Here is a 20,178-nt window from a genome sequence, read left to right as displayed (position 1 = left end):
GCTGAGCAGCGAGGTTGAGCAGTCGTGGTGGCCAATATATCTGTGCAGGGAAAACATGGGGCAGCAGTCTCATTAGAAGGGAGACTGGAGAGGGCCTTGAAACTTAAATCATAGGTTTATTTGGAGCGATTTGCAAGAAAGGGGAGCACTGATGGAGATCCGAGAGGCTAGAGCCCCCACAAAAAGCCATTTCTTGGTACTGCCACTGCGCCAATTGACCAGAAAGGCTGGACTAATTTCTTCCTTCTCTCTTCTACTGTACTATTGCCTGACCATTCATTCAATTTGGCTATCTTCAGTTACCACCCTTTTCAATGTCAGGATGTCAACCACCTGTGTCTGGTGCTCTTCCTGGCTTCCTGTGAGCCATAACTGTGGGAGCCTCCTGGCTCTTGGAGGACAGCAGGAAGCCATGGGTCTGCCATGAGCCTGGGCTCCCTAATTATGCCACTGCTGCTGGAGCCTGCCCAAGCTACTGTAAAGCAGCAAAACAAGCGTGCTGGAAAATGCTTCTGCCCCAAAGTGTTCCCTTTTGAAATTATCAAGCAAATGCCAAATACTTTCTTTCTGTGTGGTCAGGCAGCAAAGCTGTCCCTCTCATGCTAGAGCAGTTAGGGCGGACTGAGCCCAGTGGATCTAGGAGGATTTGGGGAAGGCAGTCTTAGTTCTCAGATCAGCATGTGGCCCTAGCAATGCCTACTCTTGGGCAGTGGGTCCCCCAGGATGCCATGAAAATGACGGGGATGGGTGAGGGAGCTTCCACTGGAAAGAGAAGATGCCTCTGATCTTAGTGCAGAGAGTCCTTGGTATGCCGTTGAACACTTAAATGCTGACTTTAACACATCAGGAAAACAAAGTGGTTAAAGGCATGGACTCAAACCCTGACTGCTTAGGTTTAAATGCAGCTCTGTGACATTGGATCATTTATTTAACCTCTGCAAACTTCACGTGTAAAGCAAAGGTAATCGCTGGACCTATCTCGCTGGTTGCGAAGATTAAATGAGGTGTTACATGTCAGGTGCTTGGAACAACAGCTCCTGACATTTCATAAGAGCTTTGTAAGGATTAACTACTATTATTACCATTATCATTATCCTCACCATCACCACCATTTCTGAGTGTTGAATGTGTACCAGCTACTGAGTTAAGCACATACATGCATTAGCTCGTTTAACTACCCTGTGAAATAGGTGTAATGCTTCAATTATGCCTCAGTCGAGGAAATGGACATTTGGAGAGGTTAATTAACCCGCACAGAGCTAAACAGGTAAAAAATTGGTGAAGTCAGGATTTGGAGCCAAGTTTCCCTAACTCCAGAGTCTATGCTATTATCACCCCTGGCCACGGTCCATAAAAACAGCTGTTACGGAGTACTTTCTGCACACTGGATAGGATGCAGAGCACTCTACATTCCTTATCTTGTTTAATTTTCATAATCCTATGAGGTAGATACTCTTCTTATCCCCAGTTTACAGATGAGGAAAGCAAGGTTCAGAGAGCTAAGCGACCTCCACACATTTTTACAGCAAAGAATTTAAATCCAGGCTGCCTAATGCTTAAAATCCATTCTAATATCTACTGGGATCGACTGCCAAACAAGTGAGCAAGATGCTGCTCCTGGGAGGTTGATAACAGTCAGAGATCTTGACTCCTGAGAGCCACGGTAACCCAGGGGGACACAGTTTGCCGATCATCCCTTTTCTGAGCTATCATTAGGAGCAATTTGCACTTTTTCTTAAGCTTCACGTTCCTGCAATTTCTGTAAACTGTTGATTTGCTCAGATTAAGATGCGCTCCTGTGCATTTCACATATTCCTTTATTGTATGTCCTGCAAAAATGTGCAAGAATCATAAATAGTCCAGAAGGAGGCCCTGATGTATTGTGCATTGCCATAGGAGGAGTCTGCCGGATTCCCAGACTGCATTTCTTGACCAAAAACACCTGCGGGTGGACGACTACAACATTCCAGATGCGCATTTCAGGATCAGGTCATGAGAGGGCAACTTGCTTGGTGATGAGTAGTGGTCTAGATTTCACCAGCCTGGAAATCAGGGATTCTTTACCAGTCATGCGTGACTGATCTTCATACGTTCTGAGAACATTCTTTACGTTCGTGTGCATTTTCCTAGAGAGAGAGCCCATAACTCTTACAATATTCTCAAAGGAGTACATGACTCAAAAAACAGTTTAAAAACTACAGTTCTAGGGATGACTGGTGGCTCAGCGGTTGAGCGCCTGCCTTCAGCCCAGGGTGTGATCCTGGGGTCCCGGGATCAAATCCCACGTTGGGCTCCCTGCGTGGAGCCTGCTTCTCCGTCTGCCTGTGTCTCTGCCTCTCTCTCTCTCTGTCTCTCATGAATAAATAAATATAATCTTAAAAAAAAAAAAAAGTTCTAGGTTTAAAAATCACTAAGGGAGGAAACTTCAGAAACAAAACTAAACCAAAAAATCCTGAATCCTTTTTAATGGAAATGGCAGTGCTCCCTGAAGGCAGAAATGCACCTTCCTTTTGCATCTGTGATTTATGCTATAATGAATAATTGTTCTCTCTGTTCTCTATTGAGAGGGGGAGAGGGAGAGAGAGACAGAGAGGAAAGGAACAGAGAGACAGACCACCATGTGCCAGGTACTACCCTAAAGATAAGACTTCCTTTAATCATTCGCTCAATTAAATCTCACACTATCTGTTGTAGGTAGATACCAATATTAACTCTGTGAATCTTACAGAGGCATAGAAACTTACCCAAGGTCAATTACTAAATTCATCTAAATCCTAAGATGTCTTACATAGATTTGTAGATCAAAATACAGGACAAATCATATAAAATAATTTTCAAATAATATACTTAATTTTACATACTTGATTTTTAAAATATTTTTTTTAATATTTCTTTTCTAAGGGAGAAAAAAATATTGGAAAGAAATTTCTCCTCTCAAAATTTTCTAGAAAGTCTATGCCAGATTTCTTTCTTTTCCCAAAATAATTTTTAATTATTATTATAAATGAGACTTTGCTGAGGACTGTCCAATGGGACTATAATTTTATGGCTGTGCTTGTGTTACTGGGTTGTGAGAAGATGAGAGAGAAAGGGGACCTGCCAGGAAGGGGCTAAAAATGAATGAACATGGAAATGCAGTGACTCTTGCAGTGACCATCTGTTCATCTTCTCAGAGATTCAGGCACTAGGGCCACCAGGCAGAGGAAAAGAGCAATTTCTGATGATGAGAAATTAAAAGCATTGAATTAAAATTCACCCCAGGTGAATTTTCTCAGTCAGACACATGCCTCAGTGTTCATGCCCAGATGTTACAAAAAGACATTTCACTGTAGTCAGTGTTTGATCATGAGTTCAAAGGACTAATTCACCTTCCACTCCACTTTCTTAAGTCGTTTGCCCCCCAAATTAATTCAGAGCTAGGGGCTTCTAGGGTATGTGTAATATAAATGCATCTTGCCTATGCTCTACATACAACTTCACAGGTGACAGGAGTCCATGCCTATGCTTGTTTGGTCTTATACCTTGTCCACTGAGCCAGTCCTGACTTCTTTTTCAAGATAAGGCTCTGTCACCACCTCTGGAAAGCCTTCTCTGCCCCCCACAGCTGCACTGGGAGCTGCTTCTGTCTGTTCCAGGAGAGCCCATTGGATGCCACTCTCACTGCCTTTGTCACACTCCCCTATCAGTGTTAATTTTTTTGTCTGTCTCCTTCACCAGATTCTAGGCTCTCAGGTCAGCTGCATGCCTGGCACTTAAAGCTGCTAAAAAATGTGTGAACCAACAACTTATTTGTTTCTTCCCCACCCAAAAGTAATTACGAGGATTAGTGTTCTTAAGGAAGAACCAGTTAAGGACGCTTCTATGTGATAAAGGGAGGGGAAGGGTGCATTAATTTCCTGTCAAGACCAGTCAAGTGCCAAGAGGTGAAAATATCCTAAGGCAGTGTACTAGTTATCTATTGCTATATAATAAATTACTCCACACTTCATGTATTATCTTTCACTGTTTCTGTGGTCAGGAATTCAGACAGGGTGTATCCTGTGTCTGCATGTGATGTCTGGGGCTCATTTGTTCACATGCCTAGCTGAGGTCATCAGCAAAATACCCCACACGTGGCCTTTCAATGTGACTTGAACTTCCTTACAACATGGCGGCTGGCTTCCAAGAGCAAATATCCTGGAGAGCAAGGGCCAAGCAGAAACCACTTCATTTTTACAACCTGACCTCAGAAGTCACACAGCATCATTTGTGCCATATTGTATTGGTGGAGGCAGTTACAAGGGTCCTTCCTGGTTTAAGGTAGGGAACAGACTCCACCTCTCAATGAAGGAGTGTCAACATCATATTATAAGTAGAACCTGTGGAATGGCATACACACTGGCGTGGCCATCTTTGAAAAGTGAAATCTGGTGATGCCTGGGTGGCTCAGTCAGTTGGGTACCTGCCTTTGGCTTGGGTCATGATCCCGGAGTCCTAGAATCTAGGCCCACATTAGGGAGATGGCTTCTCCCTCTCCCTCTGTCCCCCACTTGTGATTGCTCTGTCTCTCTAGTGCTTACTCTCTCTCACTCTCTCAGATAAATAAAAATCTTAAAAAAAAAAGAAAAGAGAAGAAAGGAAGAAAGAAAGAAAGAAAAGAAAGAAAGAAAAAAGAAAAGAAAAGAAAGAAAAGAGAAATCTGCCACAAGCAGTCATGGGGAAAAGGCAGAAGTCAGTATAATAGAATACATATAAGAACCCCTTATGTAAGATAAGAGATATGAATGAAGGCAGATGGATTTCATGAAGGCAGTGAGTCTTTCCTTTGCTGCCAGAAGGCAGGTAATTATAACTCTGTCAGGATGCAAATAGGAAAAGGAAGATTTAACACCTTGTGAGAGAGTCACTGTTTTCAGTTATTAGATCTGCATCATCATCTTGCAAAGATGGGGCAGCTGTAGTTGCCAGAGTGACACATCTCTTGAGGTCATCTATAGACATCACCTCATTCCTGGCTTACTTTCTTTTTTTAAAAAGATTTTATTTATTTATTCATGAGAGACATAGAGAGAGAGAAAGAGGCAGAGACACAGGCAGAGGGAGACGCAGGCTCCATGCAGGAAGCCCAACGTGGAACTTGATCCAGGGTCTCCAGGATCATGCCCTGGGCTGAAGGCAGGCGCCAGACCACTGAGCCCCACCCCAGGCATCCCCCTGGCTCACTTTCATTCCAACACCACTCTTGTTGTAGTCCCTAATTATTTCATTATCCATATTGATGATACTCTGACCTCCCAGTTTCTTGACATCGTCTCTTCCAAAGATCTTGTCCCCAAACCTTCTCAGTTACTCACTCCCATGGTCATTGGGTCACACCCTTGACTTCATCGTCACCTCTTACTGTAGCCATCTATAATCCCTAGTTAAGATGTCTATTCCATCCCCAACAATTCTTTGATGCCACACAAAGCGATAGTCCCTTGATTCTACCGTCATTTCACTGCCCCTCACCTGCTCATGAGCTCGCTCCCACCTACTGCATCAGAAATCTGCCATTAGATTCACTCTTTTGCATGTGCTCTGCACTCCCTCACCCACCTCCTCTTTCTGTGTCTTCTCCTAACAAACCCAATCAGCCAAATCCTCCACAGCTGCCACCCCACCCCGCAGGGCCTGGTCTCTCACTCTAAATTCATGACAGTAACCTCAGGTGAGTGCACAGTGGTGCCTGCAGTCAGTGGGGGAAGTAGAAATGTCACCTCGAGCTGCTCGCCCGCACCAGAGCTGTAACCCCATACCTTTGAATCAGAGCCCACCATCCACTCAGACATCATGGCATTGCTGCTCAGACCCTAAGCACAGTCAGCCAACCTCCAGGAACATTAAGAAATCCTCTTCAGGAACGCCTGGGTGGCTCAGCAGTTGAGCATCTGCCTTTGGCTCAGGGCGTAATCATGGGGTCCCAGGATTGAGTCCCGCATCGGGCTCCCTGTGGGGAGCCTGCTTCTCCCTCTGCCTGTGTCTCTGCGTCTTTCATGAAAAAATAAATAAAATCTTAAAAAAAAATATCTTCTTCAGACAACAGCTTCTCTCTGCTGACACCTCAGCTTTCTGGTAGCTTCAAAACTGAAGTCTGGTGATGTGACATCCTCTCTGAGGGCACCCTTTCCATTTCCGCTTCATTTTCTGTACACTCAGCGTTGCTGAGCTATTTTGACATCTTCTATTCTTAGCACCAAAGCACAAAGTCACATATGCAGATAGACCAAAATTAGAAGAACAGCACATTGATTTTCCAAACCCTTTGAAAAATCAAGAACACTTGGGGGCTTGGTGGTGGAAGGGGCTGTGACCAAGTCACTCCAGGGTGAGGAGCCTGGAGACTGACACAAAGGAGACGTGTCACCTTGGGCAAGTCCTTTTAGCTGTCTGAGTCCCAATTTTATCTGCGAAGCAAGAGGACTGCATGAGGTAATTCGGAAGGCCCTTTCTAAATCGTTCATTCTGACTTTGACACAGGATGCTACAACATTCACAGTTGTCCCTGCTTTTTCTGCCTCTACTTCATTCATCAGTTTTTCAATCAAGTAAAGGGCCAGTTGCATGCTTAGAGGGTACAAAGATAAAAGGACACAATCCCTGCCCTCTAGGAGTTTGATAAAATCCTATAATTATGCCTAATGTGATAAATGTTTTGAAGAAGGTATGTTTCGAAGTGTGATAGGAACAAAGTAGAAAAAGGAGATTAGTTGTAGCTGTAGAGCTTGAATCCTTCACAGAGGAAATGGCTTTAGAGAGTAAGTATTCTTACACAACTTTGCCAAGGTGTGGTGGAGGTAGGCACAGAGAGGACATTTCAGTTATGAGAAAAGGCCCAGAGCCATAGTGAATCTGGGAGACAAATTCCATGTTTTCATTATGCCCAATTATTGGGTACCTGAGGTACATGTTTCAGGGCATGAGGCTGGAAAAAGATGGATTGGAATCCCTCTCTCTTTTTTTCTTCTCATTCAGCAGAAGATCTCATTTTAGATTTATCCCAAGTTTCTCAAATTTAAGTCAGGGTTTCTCTGCCATCCTTGAAGTCTTATCCCCTCTAGGCTCTCCTTTGTGTTACATATGTTATCCTGAAATTTTACCTGTTTATTGATGCCACCCACCTGAAACCATTTATCATTTATTCACATGTAATATATAAAGCTGCAAATAATAGCTTCATTTTACAGAGAAAAAAGTTAACATAAACATTGATTTGTAGATCAATACCAAGTAAATATGCGCTGAAATGTGCCCTGGCTCCCTCCTTCATGAAAATTTCATGACATAAAGTGAGGAGAAATAAGTAATCTTGGCCGACTTGTGCAATATTACATTGGGACTGTCATATAAGGGTTAGATTTTAAGTCAAGCATGGTTTTAAGGAACTAAATATTGTGAATACCATATAAGGGTAGGGAAGAAAGTGTAATGTAAATTAATACTCAGAATATGGGTTGGTAAGACTAAAATAATCTTCTGGAACCCATGAAAACAGCTGCTACTTTTTCCCAGATTAATTCTTTCATAAGGAAGCATTTTACCTTTTTAAAAATCAGTGTGGGGGGGTTGGTCACCCAGACTTTACAAGACAGTAGCACCTGCAGGGTCATTACCATCAGGATTTGGCCTTGGGCCTGTGGTACCCAAAAAGTTCAATTATTCCTTTTTGCAGAACTGATGAGGGTTTAGAGGACTATGAACCCCGAGGCGGATGTCTAAAGCAAGCTCTTTATATTGTGTCTCTCTAGCACCATCTACTGGGAAACAAAAGTGGCTTTATTAGGATTCTTAAGAGTTGAAAGCATCAGAACTCAAGTCAGGTAGCAAAGAGAAGGAGAGTGAGAAAGGAAAAGCTTAGCAGAGTCTAAGAAACAGAGGATTAAGTATATTGAAGTTATTTATATATAGATAGATGTAACTACTTAAACAAAATTACAGACTTTTGAACTTATAAGACACACACACATACACAGACCATATAATACAAGATTTTAGAAAGTAAGCAACAACAAAATTCATAAACACAGAAAGCAACCAAAAAATGTAATGACAAAACTAAGAATACTTAGAACATATGTATGTCATAGTAATGCCATAAAATGCCTCTATTAAAGTTTCTCAGATTAAATCACAAAGCAAAACCCTAAGGAATGCTGTGTACAACCAAGTTGTGGGGAAGGTTAAAATATGAGATTTCAAAAGCAAACCAAGCAGATGAAAGCCAAAGTGGCAGGGGTCTCAATCTTAATATCAGTAAAGACTGATTTCAGGAAAGAAAGCATTAAATTTATATAAAAGGAAGACACCTTGTAATGATAAAGAATACAATTCACAAAGTTCACCATATCTGAGACCATAAAGAAAACCACAGGTAGCTTCACAAAATAGAGGAGTAATAGAGCCAATACTGACCTAGAAATGTTTTAACTCTTAATAATTCTTGGATCAAAAGGGAATTCAAACCCTGAAACTAGTAACATCTAGAAAATCACATCATAATTATATATAATGTAAATATATACACAATATACATTGGAATATATAATAAATGGAAATATGTTATAATTATATATAATGGAGACTCCTACATGTGATATAAAGCCTATTGCTCAGAAAAACATTGTAGCACTAAATACTTACACTAATTTAAAAATATGTGAAAATATGGGATGCCTGGATGGCTCAGCGGTTGAGCACTCAGGTCCTGATCCTGGAATCCGGGACCAAATCCCACACTGGGCTGGCTCCTTGAGGGGAGTCTGCTTCTCCTGCTGCTTAGGTCTCTGCCTCTTTCTCTCTCTCTTTGTGTCTCCCATGAATAAATAAATAAATTCTTTTTTAAAAAATAAAAATATGTGAAAATACATTAATTAGGAACCTATCCAAGATATTTGAAAAATAACAAAATAAACCCAAAAGAACAAAAAAAAATAATACAAATAAAAGCAGAAATTATGATTTTAAAAAGAGGAGAAAAAAATAAAATAGATAAAGCATTAGCTAACTTATTCAGTGCACAGTTAGAAAAGAACACAGGCCAATAACCAGAGGTGAAATTGAAAGGATGATAAGTTACGGTCTTCCTCGACCCTACAAATAAATTGGAAGTAATATAGATGGAATGCATACATTTCTAGAAAAATATAAATTTGTATTTATGACACTAGAAAATAAATTTTAAATAGATTATCATAGAAAACAGAAATATGAATGCGTTGAGTTGTCTAATGCATAGGAATAAATTTAGCAGCAACCTCCAAGACAAACTGAGTAAAAAGATCAAGGTGGAGGGACACCTGGGTGCCTCAGTGATTGAGCGTCTGCCTTTGGCTCAGGTCGTGATCCCAGGGTCCTGGGATGGAGTCCTGAATCGGGTTCTGCGCTGGGAGCCTGCTTCTCCCTCTGCCTATGTCTCTGACTCTTCAGTCTCTCATGAATAAATAAAGTCTTTTTTTTTTTTTTAAGATCAAGGTGGAAACAAGCTGTATCTTTGTGTATGCGTGCATGGGTCTGCATTTAGTATTTGGATATCTTTGTAATGTCTCTGGAAGGATTTGTGAGGAACAAGCAACAGTAGTTGCTTCTGTTGAAGTTTGATCTGTGGGCAACAAAGATAGAGATTGTTTTGGTTTTATGGTATTTTGTACCTTTTACATTTGTTACTTTTTAAATTGATTACATGTGCAAATATTACCCATTCAAAAATTCTTTTTCAGACAAGCAGAACTAAGGTAAAGGAAACAGATGGTTTTAAAGGATATTTTCAAAAAGAATGCTACTTAATTTTTCCTAAAGCTGACTCTGGTAAGGGAAGAATTCTTTTGTGTGCTTCCCAAACTCCCTTGGTCAAACAGTGGGACACCAGATGTGCACTAGGATGGCATTGGCCAGGCCTCTGTGTCCCCCTTGAGTGCTTTAGACCCCAGGCATCCTCGCAGCTCAGCGTGAACTCACAGATTCCAGTCCTCACATACCAGGACTATGTTTCTGAACAGCAGCTCCAAGTCTAAGAAAAGGATGCCTCCTTTCACCCAAAGATAGCAAATTTGTGTTTCCTCTTTAGTATTTAGGAACACACAAAAGCAGAACTAAAGTATTATAGTGGCTAAAGTTGGTTCTCCTTTTACTTGTTTAAATCTTTTAATGGTAAGGTACAAGTTCCTGATTTTTCCCAGCCTCCTCAGGTTTCAGACCCATTTTGCATGCTACCTCTCTCTCCTCTAAAGTAGCGTAGAAGCCAAGTTCCTAAAATATCTCCATCTGGCCACATGAAAGGAAAAAGTATTTGTAGCCCTAAAAGAGTATGTTAACTAGCATTTGTATTCACTTTTTTTTTTTTACTTATTTATTCATGAGAGATACACACACAGAGAGAGAGGCAGAGACACAGGCAGAAGGAGAAGCAGGCTCCACACAGGGAGCCAGATGCGAGACGCGATCCCAGGACCCCAGGATCACGCCCTGGGCCGGAGGCAGGTACTAAACCGCTGAGCCACCCAGGGATTCCCTGTGTTCGCCTTTAAATATATGATACAGTTCTAGGACAAAAGAAAACTTTTAAAGAAACTAAACTGGGCTTCCAGTTATGAAATGAATAAATCATAGGAATGAAAGGCACAGCATAGGGACTAGTCAGTGGTACTGTAATAGCGTATGGTGACAGATGGGAGCTACACTCACGGTGAGCACAGCATAATGTAAAGAAGCTGATTCACTATGTTGCACACCTGAAACTCATGCAGTATTGTGTTAACTATGTTCAAATTTTTGAAAAAAAATAGAATAAATACAGAAACTGAACTGGATCAGGGTGTAAGGCTCTGAAATAGAGTCCCTCTCCTCTTTCAAGAAAGCATGGCCAGAGGAAGAGTACTCCAGCCTGCTGCCCTTTTATCTGCCTCTTCCCACCAGGAGAAGTTGCTCCAGTACAAGGAACAGCGTTTGACCTGAGGAAGCCAGTCGAGCTTGGAAAACACCTGCAGGAGTTCCATATCAATGGCTTTGACCACAATTTCTGTCTGAAGGGATCTAAAGAAAAGCACTTTTGTGCACGGTAGGTCCTTTCCACTTACTGTCTCCGTAGGGAAGAAGAGATTCCATCTCCTATACGAGGAGCTTCTGCTCTGGCCATATCAATAGCATTTACTATGCCGCAGGGACCAAATACCACATCATCGGTCTTCTCAAAGCTCCTGCTCCACAGAGTAGCTCCATGGAACCATCCCCCCATCCCCCACCACGCCATTATCCCTGGGCTCCCACCTAGCAATCCTGCCTCTCTTTGCTCCCTCTCTCCCTATCTGTGCCTGTTCTTTAAGGACCATCTTTTATTAGAAGCCCTGATTCCTCCTGACTGAAGTCACCTCTGCTTCCCTTGAACTTCTGGAGCCCTCTGTACTTTGTTCATTTGTGATTCGTGCCCTGTCTACTTCCATGGAAAGTCAGAGGCTGCACTTCTCCCAGAGCACCCGCCACCGGCAGCCTTGTCCGATAGGCATCTGCGTGCACTCTTCTCCTCACTAGACTCTGAGCTCCTCATGCCGTCTCATCTCTGTGAGTCCCCCCATCTCTGCCCTAGTCCCTAACACCCTGCTTGGCACTAGCAAATAACAAATGTCTGTAGAAGAAATGGATGTTAAGTAAAGCGGAGAAAATGATTCAGACTCTAGTAGAAGCTTCGAAAGCTTTCTCTCTCTCAGAGCCCCAGTCCCTGTGTTCTTCCAGATGGAGTCTGCTCTCCTCCGCTTGACTAATGTTCACATTTCTCTCTCTACTGCCCCCACCTCGAGGAGACTCTCCTGCCTCCTCTCCAGTATTCAAATCCTGGCCCTCCCCTTCCCAAACAGCTTTCCCTGAGCCTTTTGACTGACTGTGCATAGTTGGAATGTTTTACCTCTCAGTAAGAGGGTAAGACTGAAGCTTTCCTTTATCCATATCCCTTCAATGCCAAGTATGGGACCAGGTGGCTACTCTCAGCTCTGTAGAGGCCTGCTTAAAAAAAAAAAAAAAAGGAAACAGTGAATCTAGCAGAAACTGATGGTACAGCTGTTCTCAGGAGAGATCTGACCACAGAGTACGACCTGTTCTAGCCTGAGGGAAAGGGAGTGGTTTAATTTAGAAAAGCATCTCTTCTCTTTCAAAAGACATAGCTGGTGGTTTTGCCAAGCCAAGCCGAGAGCGCCAACTGTTTAAGAGAAAGAATCTCAGCCCCTCCAGAACCTGAAAACTACGTCTTTTCAACCTGACTGCCCCAACAGACATACATACATATATATCTAGCTGGGGTGAGCCTTCCCCAGAGAGGCCAAGATCACAGTGAGAGCTTGCTATTGAAGGATCTTCAGAACCACCTGCTCACGCCTCACCCAGGAGACTGCGAGAATTGCCCATCATGCTCTCATCTTTGTCTCCCAGTCCCTGCTCTGGGGCTGGGTCTGATTACTGTCTCAAAGGCTGCTTCCCAGCTTCTACTTGTCCCAGCTAGCTTTTCTGTCCTGTACTTACGTGACTTGCTTTCTTCCCAGGGTCCATCATGCTGGAAGTGGCCGTGTCCTGGAAGTGTACACTACCCAGCCTGGGATCCAGTTTTACACAGGCAACTTCCTGGATGGCACGCTGAAGGGCAAGAGTGGAGCAGTCTATCCCAAGCACTCTGGTTTCTGTCTCGAGACCCAGAACTGGCCTGATGCAGTCCATCAGGTAAAGCTCCAGCCCAGCTTTTCAGTGCTGTTGTGTCCAAGGTCACTCTGTATGACAAGGGTCATGACACTCAAATCAGGTCTGTATGATTCAAAAGTTCATGTTGGTGGTTCTCTTCTCCAAGTTACGATAAGGAAACCCTTAGCCAAGTTACTAACACAGCATTTATGTATTTTTATATCTATTTTGTGCCTTCAAAGCCTTTATTCAGTTTAATGTTGCTCCTTGTTAATACCTGCTCATCTTTTGAACCACGCTTTTTGTGGTGGGTGTGTGGGGGAGAAGGGGAGGGAGAAAGAGAATCCTAAGCAAGCTCCGCGCCCAACATGGAGCTGACACCCTGAGATCATGACCTGAGCAGAAATCAAGAATCAGACGCCTAACTGACTGAACCACCCAGGCCCTCCCTGCCACCACACTTTTAAAATGACCCTCTTTTCTTCCTATTTGCTTACTGGTGACCTCTTTTTCTAGCTACTGCCTAGAGTAGTGCTCCTGAAAGGACCAGCTCATCAGACGTTCACAACTTGCACCAGAATGTGAATTGATACAGGGCCTCCATCAGGAAAGTCCTGCTGTAACGTGTGCTCAGTGATGTAGCTGATTTTCATTCTAGCTGAAGTTCTTTATCTCCTTGCAAACCAATAGTAAACAATTGTTACATTGGCAACTGGTTCTCAGAGCCAGTCTAGAGACCAGTCTAAAGCCATCCTGAATGGTGAAGGGTGCAGCCTGGGCTGGCAACGTATAACCTGTATTGTTTTTCCCTTCATAGCCCGACTTCCCTCCTGTGCTGCTGAGGCCTGGGGAGGAGTATGACCACACCACTTGGCTCAAGTTTTCTGTGGCTTAAGGAAGTGTAAAGATGTGACCTCCTCCAGGGCCAGGCTGGGAGCCTCTTCAGCAGCTTGTCTCCTGCCCAGAGAGATGAAGATTTAGAGGCTTTAAAAGTGATCCTGCAGGGATCCCTGGGTGATGCAGCGGTTTGGCGCCTGCCTTTGGCCCAGGGCGCGATCCTGGAGACCCGGGATCGAATCCCACATCGGGCTCCCGGTGCATGGAGCCTGCTTCTCCCTCTGCCTGTGTCTCTGCCTCTCTCTCTCTCTCTCTGTGACTATCATAAATTAAAAAAAAAAAAAAAAGGTGATCCTGTGAATGAAACCCACATAAAGGGTAGCTTCCTAATGATTAGTCTGAGTATTGATTTTTCTTTCCCAGTGACTGGCTACAGGTCAGGTCTATGTGCAGCTCTCTCCTCTGTGTAGTTAAGAGGACTCACTGGGTGGCTCAGCGGTTGAGCATCTGCCTTCGGCTCAGGGTGTGATCCTAAAGTCCCAGGATCGAGTCCCACATCGGGTTCCCTGCACAGAGCCTGCTTCTGCCTCTGCCTATGTCTCTCCCTCTCTCTCTCTCTCTCTGTGTCTCTCATGAATAAATAAATAAAATCTTAAAAAAAAAAAAAGAGGACTCCTCCATTAATGTCATCACCTGAGCCCTGACCCTAGCCCAGAAGTGGTATCCAAGCCCCTTGTACCGTTTTGGCTCCATCTCTTCACCCTGTTACTTTCTTCTCTACTTTTTACCCTTCCTTTGATCCTTTCATTCCTTTTCTTTGTCCTCCTCCACCTCTCCCCTGTGCAGCACTGTGGAGTTTACAGTCACATTAGCTCATTTTTACATGCTAGCAGATGGACTTGTCTGCCTTGATAAGGCAGGAGATGACGGGCAGCCAGGGAGCTGGGGCCTAGGGAGGATAAATGACCCTCGTAAAAAGCATACAGCTAGGAAAAATTTTAGCCAGGACTTGATGACATCAGATCATGCACATTCAGCTACCCTTCTTTGCTTCCATTTCAGCCCGCCAGGGCACCCATGGTCACTGATGGGCAAAGGAGGGGAGGGGGCTGACCTTCGTCTCTTAGGGCCAGCCTTTCTTCCCAGATTTACATTTATAATCATCAGTCTGAGTTGAGTTTACCAGATCTTACTTAAAGGGCCAGGTCAAAATATCAAGAATCTAATTTTGATTCTCTGCCTTTGGGGTTGAGAAAGTCCCAGCCCAGCAAAGGCATGGGAAGAAAGTCAGCCACTAGAGATGAGCTGTGTCAGTGTGGAGACAAGACCTTACCTTAGGACTACACATTGCTCCTGGAGCAAGAGATTGAGTTATGTAGATGAGGCTGGGGCTCCCCCCTTTCCTGAACAATGGAAATCACTAGTTATGGGTTTGAGGTGATGGTTACTTTAGGTTTTTAAAGAAATGAATCTTATACTTCTGTATACTAGCAACCAGTTGAAATAAAACCAAAAGCTGCACCTTCAGAAGACTCCCAGTCTCCTCATTCATTTTTAAAATGTCTCAGACACGGACCTTTGGGAAATTGACCAAGTGTATAATGTATTCTGGATCCCACTGTGCTCTCCAGTACAAGCCCCAGCATCTTCCTAGAAAAAAGCCACCTAACTGGTAGCCTGTTGCGTTCCCATGCTTGTTTCTTAGCAACAACAATAAACCAAAAATAGTGTTCATTTTTTAATTCATTTCATCACAGATATTCTGGATACCTTTTGGGTCCATGGTTCTCTGCTGAGTCTTTTAAGGAATTCAAGAAGTAATGTTTAAGATACAGTGTAGTCCCCCTCAGGGACCTCAGTCTCTCTGGGGAAGACAAGACCAACAGTGACAATAACATGATCTAGATTTGCACCACGACAGACCAAACCTTGAGCACTAACTTTGCTACTGGTATTTACCGCACAGCAAACTAATTTTCACTTGTCCTCAATTTTTCTCACCTGTAAGGCCAAAGATATTAGACTTGAAATGTCTGAAAGGCAAATCTATGTCTGCAGAGCTAGAATGAACACTGGCCACTAGTCACATTCTTTTTCCACAGGGCCTTCCTCCTGTGCCCATGACAAAGGACCTGAGAAGGTGGAGAGCAAATGCTTAAGCCAGCCAGAGCACTGAGCAACCGACCTTGAAGGCTAGGAGCTGTGACCTTGGGTTTGAGCAGGCACTGAACTCTAATTATTGTTTGGGGCCCTGCACAATGTATACTTCCATCACACATTCTTCTAGGAAACTCTGTGGACAGTTGAATTCTTACCCTGTTACCGGGATTGCCAGGATTCTCCTCCTTTATGGCTCATCTTATTTTATGATTGTCAAAAATATGTTTCATCTGATCATTATAACCTATAATGAGGTAGCAAAATCCTCATTTTAAAAAAAGGTCGGGATGCCTGGGTGGCTCAGTGGTTAAGTGTCTACCTTTGGCTCAGGACGTGACCCTAGAGACCCGGGATAGAGTCCGTTGGCCTCCTTGCATGGAGCCTGCTTTTCCCTCTGCCTATGTCTCTGCCCCTCTCCCTGTGTCTCTCATGAATAAATACATAAAATCTTTAAAAATTATAATAATAAATAAAAAACTATTAAATAAATTAGAAATAAAATAAATTTTAAAAAAAGGTCACAGGGATGCCTGGGTGGCTCAGTGGTTGAGTGTATGCCTTTGGCTCAGGGTGTGATCCAGGGTCCAGGATCAAGTCCTGCATCAGTCTCCTTGCGGGGAGCCTGCTTCTCCCTCTGCCTGTATCTCTGCATCTGTGTCTCTCATGAATAAATAAATAAAATATTAAAAACAAACAAACAACAAAAAAAAAACAAGGTCACTAGCTAGAGAAAGTAATAGTGCCAGAAAGTGGCAGACTAGAACACAAGCCCTTCAATTAGAAATCCAATTATTTTATTTATTTATTTTTTTAAATTTATTTATTTTATTTTATTATTTTTATTTTTTAAAGATTTTTAAAATTTTTTATTTATTCATGAGAGACACAGAGAGAGAGAGAGAGAGAGAGAGAAGCAGAGACACAGGCAGAGGGAGAAGCAGGCCCCATGCCAGGAGCCCAATGCAGGACTCAATCCCAGATCTCCAGGATCATGCCCCGGGCTGCAGGCAGCGCTAAACCGCTGGGTGCCCTAGAAACCCAATTTAAAAAAAAAAAAGGGTGGGGGGCAGCCCAATGTATATTCTAGTGGCACTACACTCCAAAAAATTCCCCAATTTTTCCTTACAAAGGGGAAAATCTAAGATTCATAACAAAAAGTATTAGTAAATGGAGAATTTTTACTCAATCACCATCAGTAGCAATGTAAATAATACCACTTTTTTAGAGGAAAATTTCACAGAATCTATCAATATTAGCAAACTTGCAAAACTCCTAATCTAGCAATTCCACTTTTAAAAATCTTTCCTAGGGACGCCTGGGTGACTCAGTGGTTTAGTGCCTGCCTTCAGCCCAGGGCATGGTCCTGGGGTTCGGGGATCGAGTCCCACATCAGGTTCCCTGCATGGAGCCTGCTTCTCCCTCTGCCTATGTCTCTGTGGCTCTCATGAATAAATAAATGAAATCTTAAAAAAAAAAATCTTTCCTATAGAAATATTAGCACAAATCTGTAAAGACAAACATTCAGACAAGGATGTTCATTGTAATCTAATTAGCAATAATATAAAATTGAAAATTACTTAACACCCATCAATACAAGAATGATTAGCCATATAATGGAGTACTACTGAAAGACCATTAAAACAGATGAGATCAAATTATACACTATCCTGCTTTTGTAAAATAAAATAAAACAAAAATTTACACATATTTGTAAAGTCTAGAAGGGCTAATTAAGTTATTAACAATTGTGTCCTCTGGCCAACAGAATTTGGAGGGGAACTGAGGACTTTTTACTTTTTTGATATTGTTTGAATTGCCAAGCATCTTCCTTTTGTAATTAATAATTTAAGTTTGCAAAATGAGGGGGGAAGACACATTTTTTTAAGACACATTTTTGAAAACAATATTTCAGACTTACAGGAAAGTTGCAAAAACAGTATAAAAAATTTCCATATACCCCACACTCAGAAATCTCATTCAAATTTCACCACCTGTCTCTATGTCCTTCCTAGTAAAAGGGTCCAAACCAAGAGCACAAATTGTACTTAAGTTTCTTCAGTTTCCTTCAATCTGGCACAATTCCTCAGTCCTCTAGACTTGACCTTTATAACCTTCATTTTTGGAGACTGCAGGAAAGTTATTTTACACAATGTGCCTCCATTGGGATTTGTCTGGTGTTTCCTCTTGATCAGATTGATGTCATATATCTTTCGCAGGAATATCACTGAAATAATGCTGTTCTTCACACCGCAGCCTCTCAGGTAATGCCAAGTTCCAGGTGTGGCCTCTCACCGATGAGATTAACTTTGTTCACCTGGATAAGGTGCTGTCTACCAGGTTTCTTCAGTCTAAAGCTACCAATATATACGTTAGCCATGGGGCCTTAGAGATGAAATACTAAGCTGACTGCAATGTATCTATTAGTTTAATTAATTGTTCAATGCAGGGTTGTAATATTCTAGGTGCCAGAAATCATTTAGGAAACCTTAGAGGAAAAGAAAGAAAAAGAGTATTTCTTTATTCACAGGTAAACATAACTACAAATTAGTTCCCAATTTAAGTGGCCTCTAGGTTTGAGAATACATTTATTACTCAAGTACAGTTGACCGTTGAGCAATGCAAGGATTCAGGGCGTCAACACTCTGCGCAGTCAAGAATTCACGTGTAAATTTCGACTCCCCCAGAACTTAACTGCTAATAGCCTATTGTTGATTGAAAGCCTTACTGATAACATATAAACAGTTCAATAACACATAGTTTGCAAATCTGTATCACATATTGTATTCTTACAATAAAATAAGCTAGAGAAAAAATGTTATTAGGAGAATAAGAGAAAATACATTTACAGTACTATGATATATTTTCACATATATGTGAACCTATGCAGTTCAAACCCATGTTGTTCAAGGGTCAATCATACTTTGTTTTCCTTTTTTTAAAAAAAAAAGATTTATTTATTCATGAGAGACACAGAGAGAGAGAGGCAGAGACACAGGCAGAGGGAGAAGCAGGCTCCATGCAGGGAGCCTGACGTGGGATTCGATCTCAGGTCTCCAGGATCACACCCTGGGCTGAAGGCGGTAATAAACAGTTGAGCCACCCAGGCTGCTCTGTTTTCCTCTGTTCTAAAGAGTTGTCTTTCATAATAAATAAAATAATTACAAACAAAAAACAAAGTAACATCTTCCACTCATTAAAATAATAAATAAATAATATAAATAAATAAATAAATAAGTAAGGTGCCTGGGTGGCTCAGCCAGTTAGGCATCTGACACTTGATTTTGGCTCAAGTCATAACCTCAGGGTTGTGGCAGCGTGCCCCACATCAGGCTCCTTGCTCAGTGCAGTCTGCTTATCCCTCTCCCTCTACTCCTCCTCCAGTGAGCTCACTCAAATAAATAATAAATCTTAAAAATAAGCAAATAAAAAGTTACTTAACCCCAGTAAGGATATGCACCTTTAGGGCAGCTGGAAGAAGATACTGGTAATTAATTCTGTTTATGAAAGACAATAAAAAGGCTAACTATAGGGACGCCTGGGTGGCTCAGCGGTTGAGCGTCTGCCTTTGGCTCAGGGTATGATCCCGGGGTCCTGGGATAGAGCCCCACATCCGGCTCCCTGTATGGAGCCTGCTTCTCCCTCTGCCTATGTCTCTCTGTGTGTCTTTCATGACTAAATAAATAAAATCTTCAAGAAAAAAAAAGGCTATGTCAAGCAACAAATCTGGTGAAAATAAAATTTTAGAAAAATTGATCTTTTGTGGCAGAATCCATAAAGGTGGTTTCTATCCCTTCTTATGAAATACATACATAAAAGAACTTTGATTTGCCTGAGAAAAGATCTTCTATATCCTTATGAGACATGTAGAGTGTGACAACATGTGAGCTTAATTCTGGCATTTTATGATGAACTTAATGAAGGTGTCAGGAAGAAACAAAACTTTACAGTCTAATAGGACAATTTTAGTTCATGTGAAATGGTGAAGAGAAACATGGTATTCAATATGAAAAATCACCACACAACCAGTTATTAAAGCCTTGTTGAAAATGCAAACATCCACTAAAAATGCAACACAACCTATCCCACCCCCACAAGAATAAATTTCTAGGAGAGCATGCCTTCTTTACCATACACCCCTAACCCACAACCAGACTAGTGCTATTATTCTGAGTTCTGACTCTTTACAAGATGATCATATCACTGACTTCAGTTCAATGATCTATGGGTTCCTGTTTCAAATTCTTAGAAGTTCTTATCATTTGCTGTGGGATTTTCATTTTTCCAATTCCCATCATTTTGCCTAACAAAGTAAGATGTGGTAATAACTGCACGAACATCGTTGTAAAGACTAAACTAGGGATCCCTGGATGGCTCAGCGGTTTAGTGCCTGCCTTCAGCCCAGAGCGTGGTCCTGGAGTCTCGGGATCAAGTCCCAAGTCGGGCTCGCTCCCTGCATGGAGCCTGCTTCTCTCTCTGCCTGTGTCTCTGCCTCTCTCTCTCCCTGTC

At 42.3% G+C, this 20,178-nt stretch overlaps 1 protein-coding gene across 1 annotated transcript in view; it reads left to right on the top strand.

Moving 5' to 3' along the window:
• GALM (galactose mutarotase) overlaps positions 1-14,179 on the top strand; it is a 50,576-nt gene extending 36,397 nt beyond the window's left edge. The window contains exons 5-7 of the mRNA XM_026018942.2: positions 10,930-11,071; positions 12,543-12,717; positions 13,493-14,179. Of these exons, the coding sequence (XP_025874727.1) occupies positions 10,930-11,071; positions 12,543-12,717; positions 13,493-13,570 (395 nt within the window). The 3' untranslated portion in view covers positions 13,571-14,179. The remainder of the gene's footprint in view (positions 1-10,929; positions 11,072-12,542; positions 12,718-13,492) is intronic.
• The last annotated feature ends 5,999 nt before the right edge of the window (positions 14,180-20,178 follow it).

This window comes from Vulpes vulpes, chromosome 8 (assembly GCF_048418805.1).
Source record: "Vulpes vulpes isolate BD-2025 chromosome 8, VulVul3, whole genome shotgun sequence".
In the NCBI taxonomy this organism is placed as follows: Eukaryota; Metazoa; Chordata; class Mammalia; order Carnivora; family Canidae; genus Vulpes; species Vulpes vulpes.
This window is presented reverse-complemented; position numbering and strand designations above follow the sequence as displayed.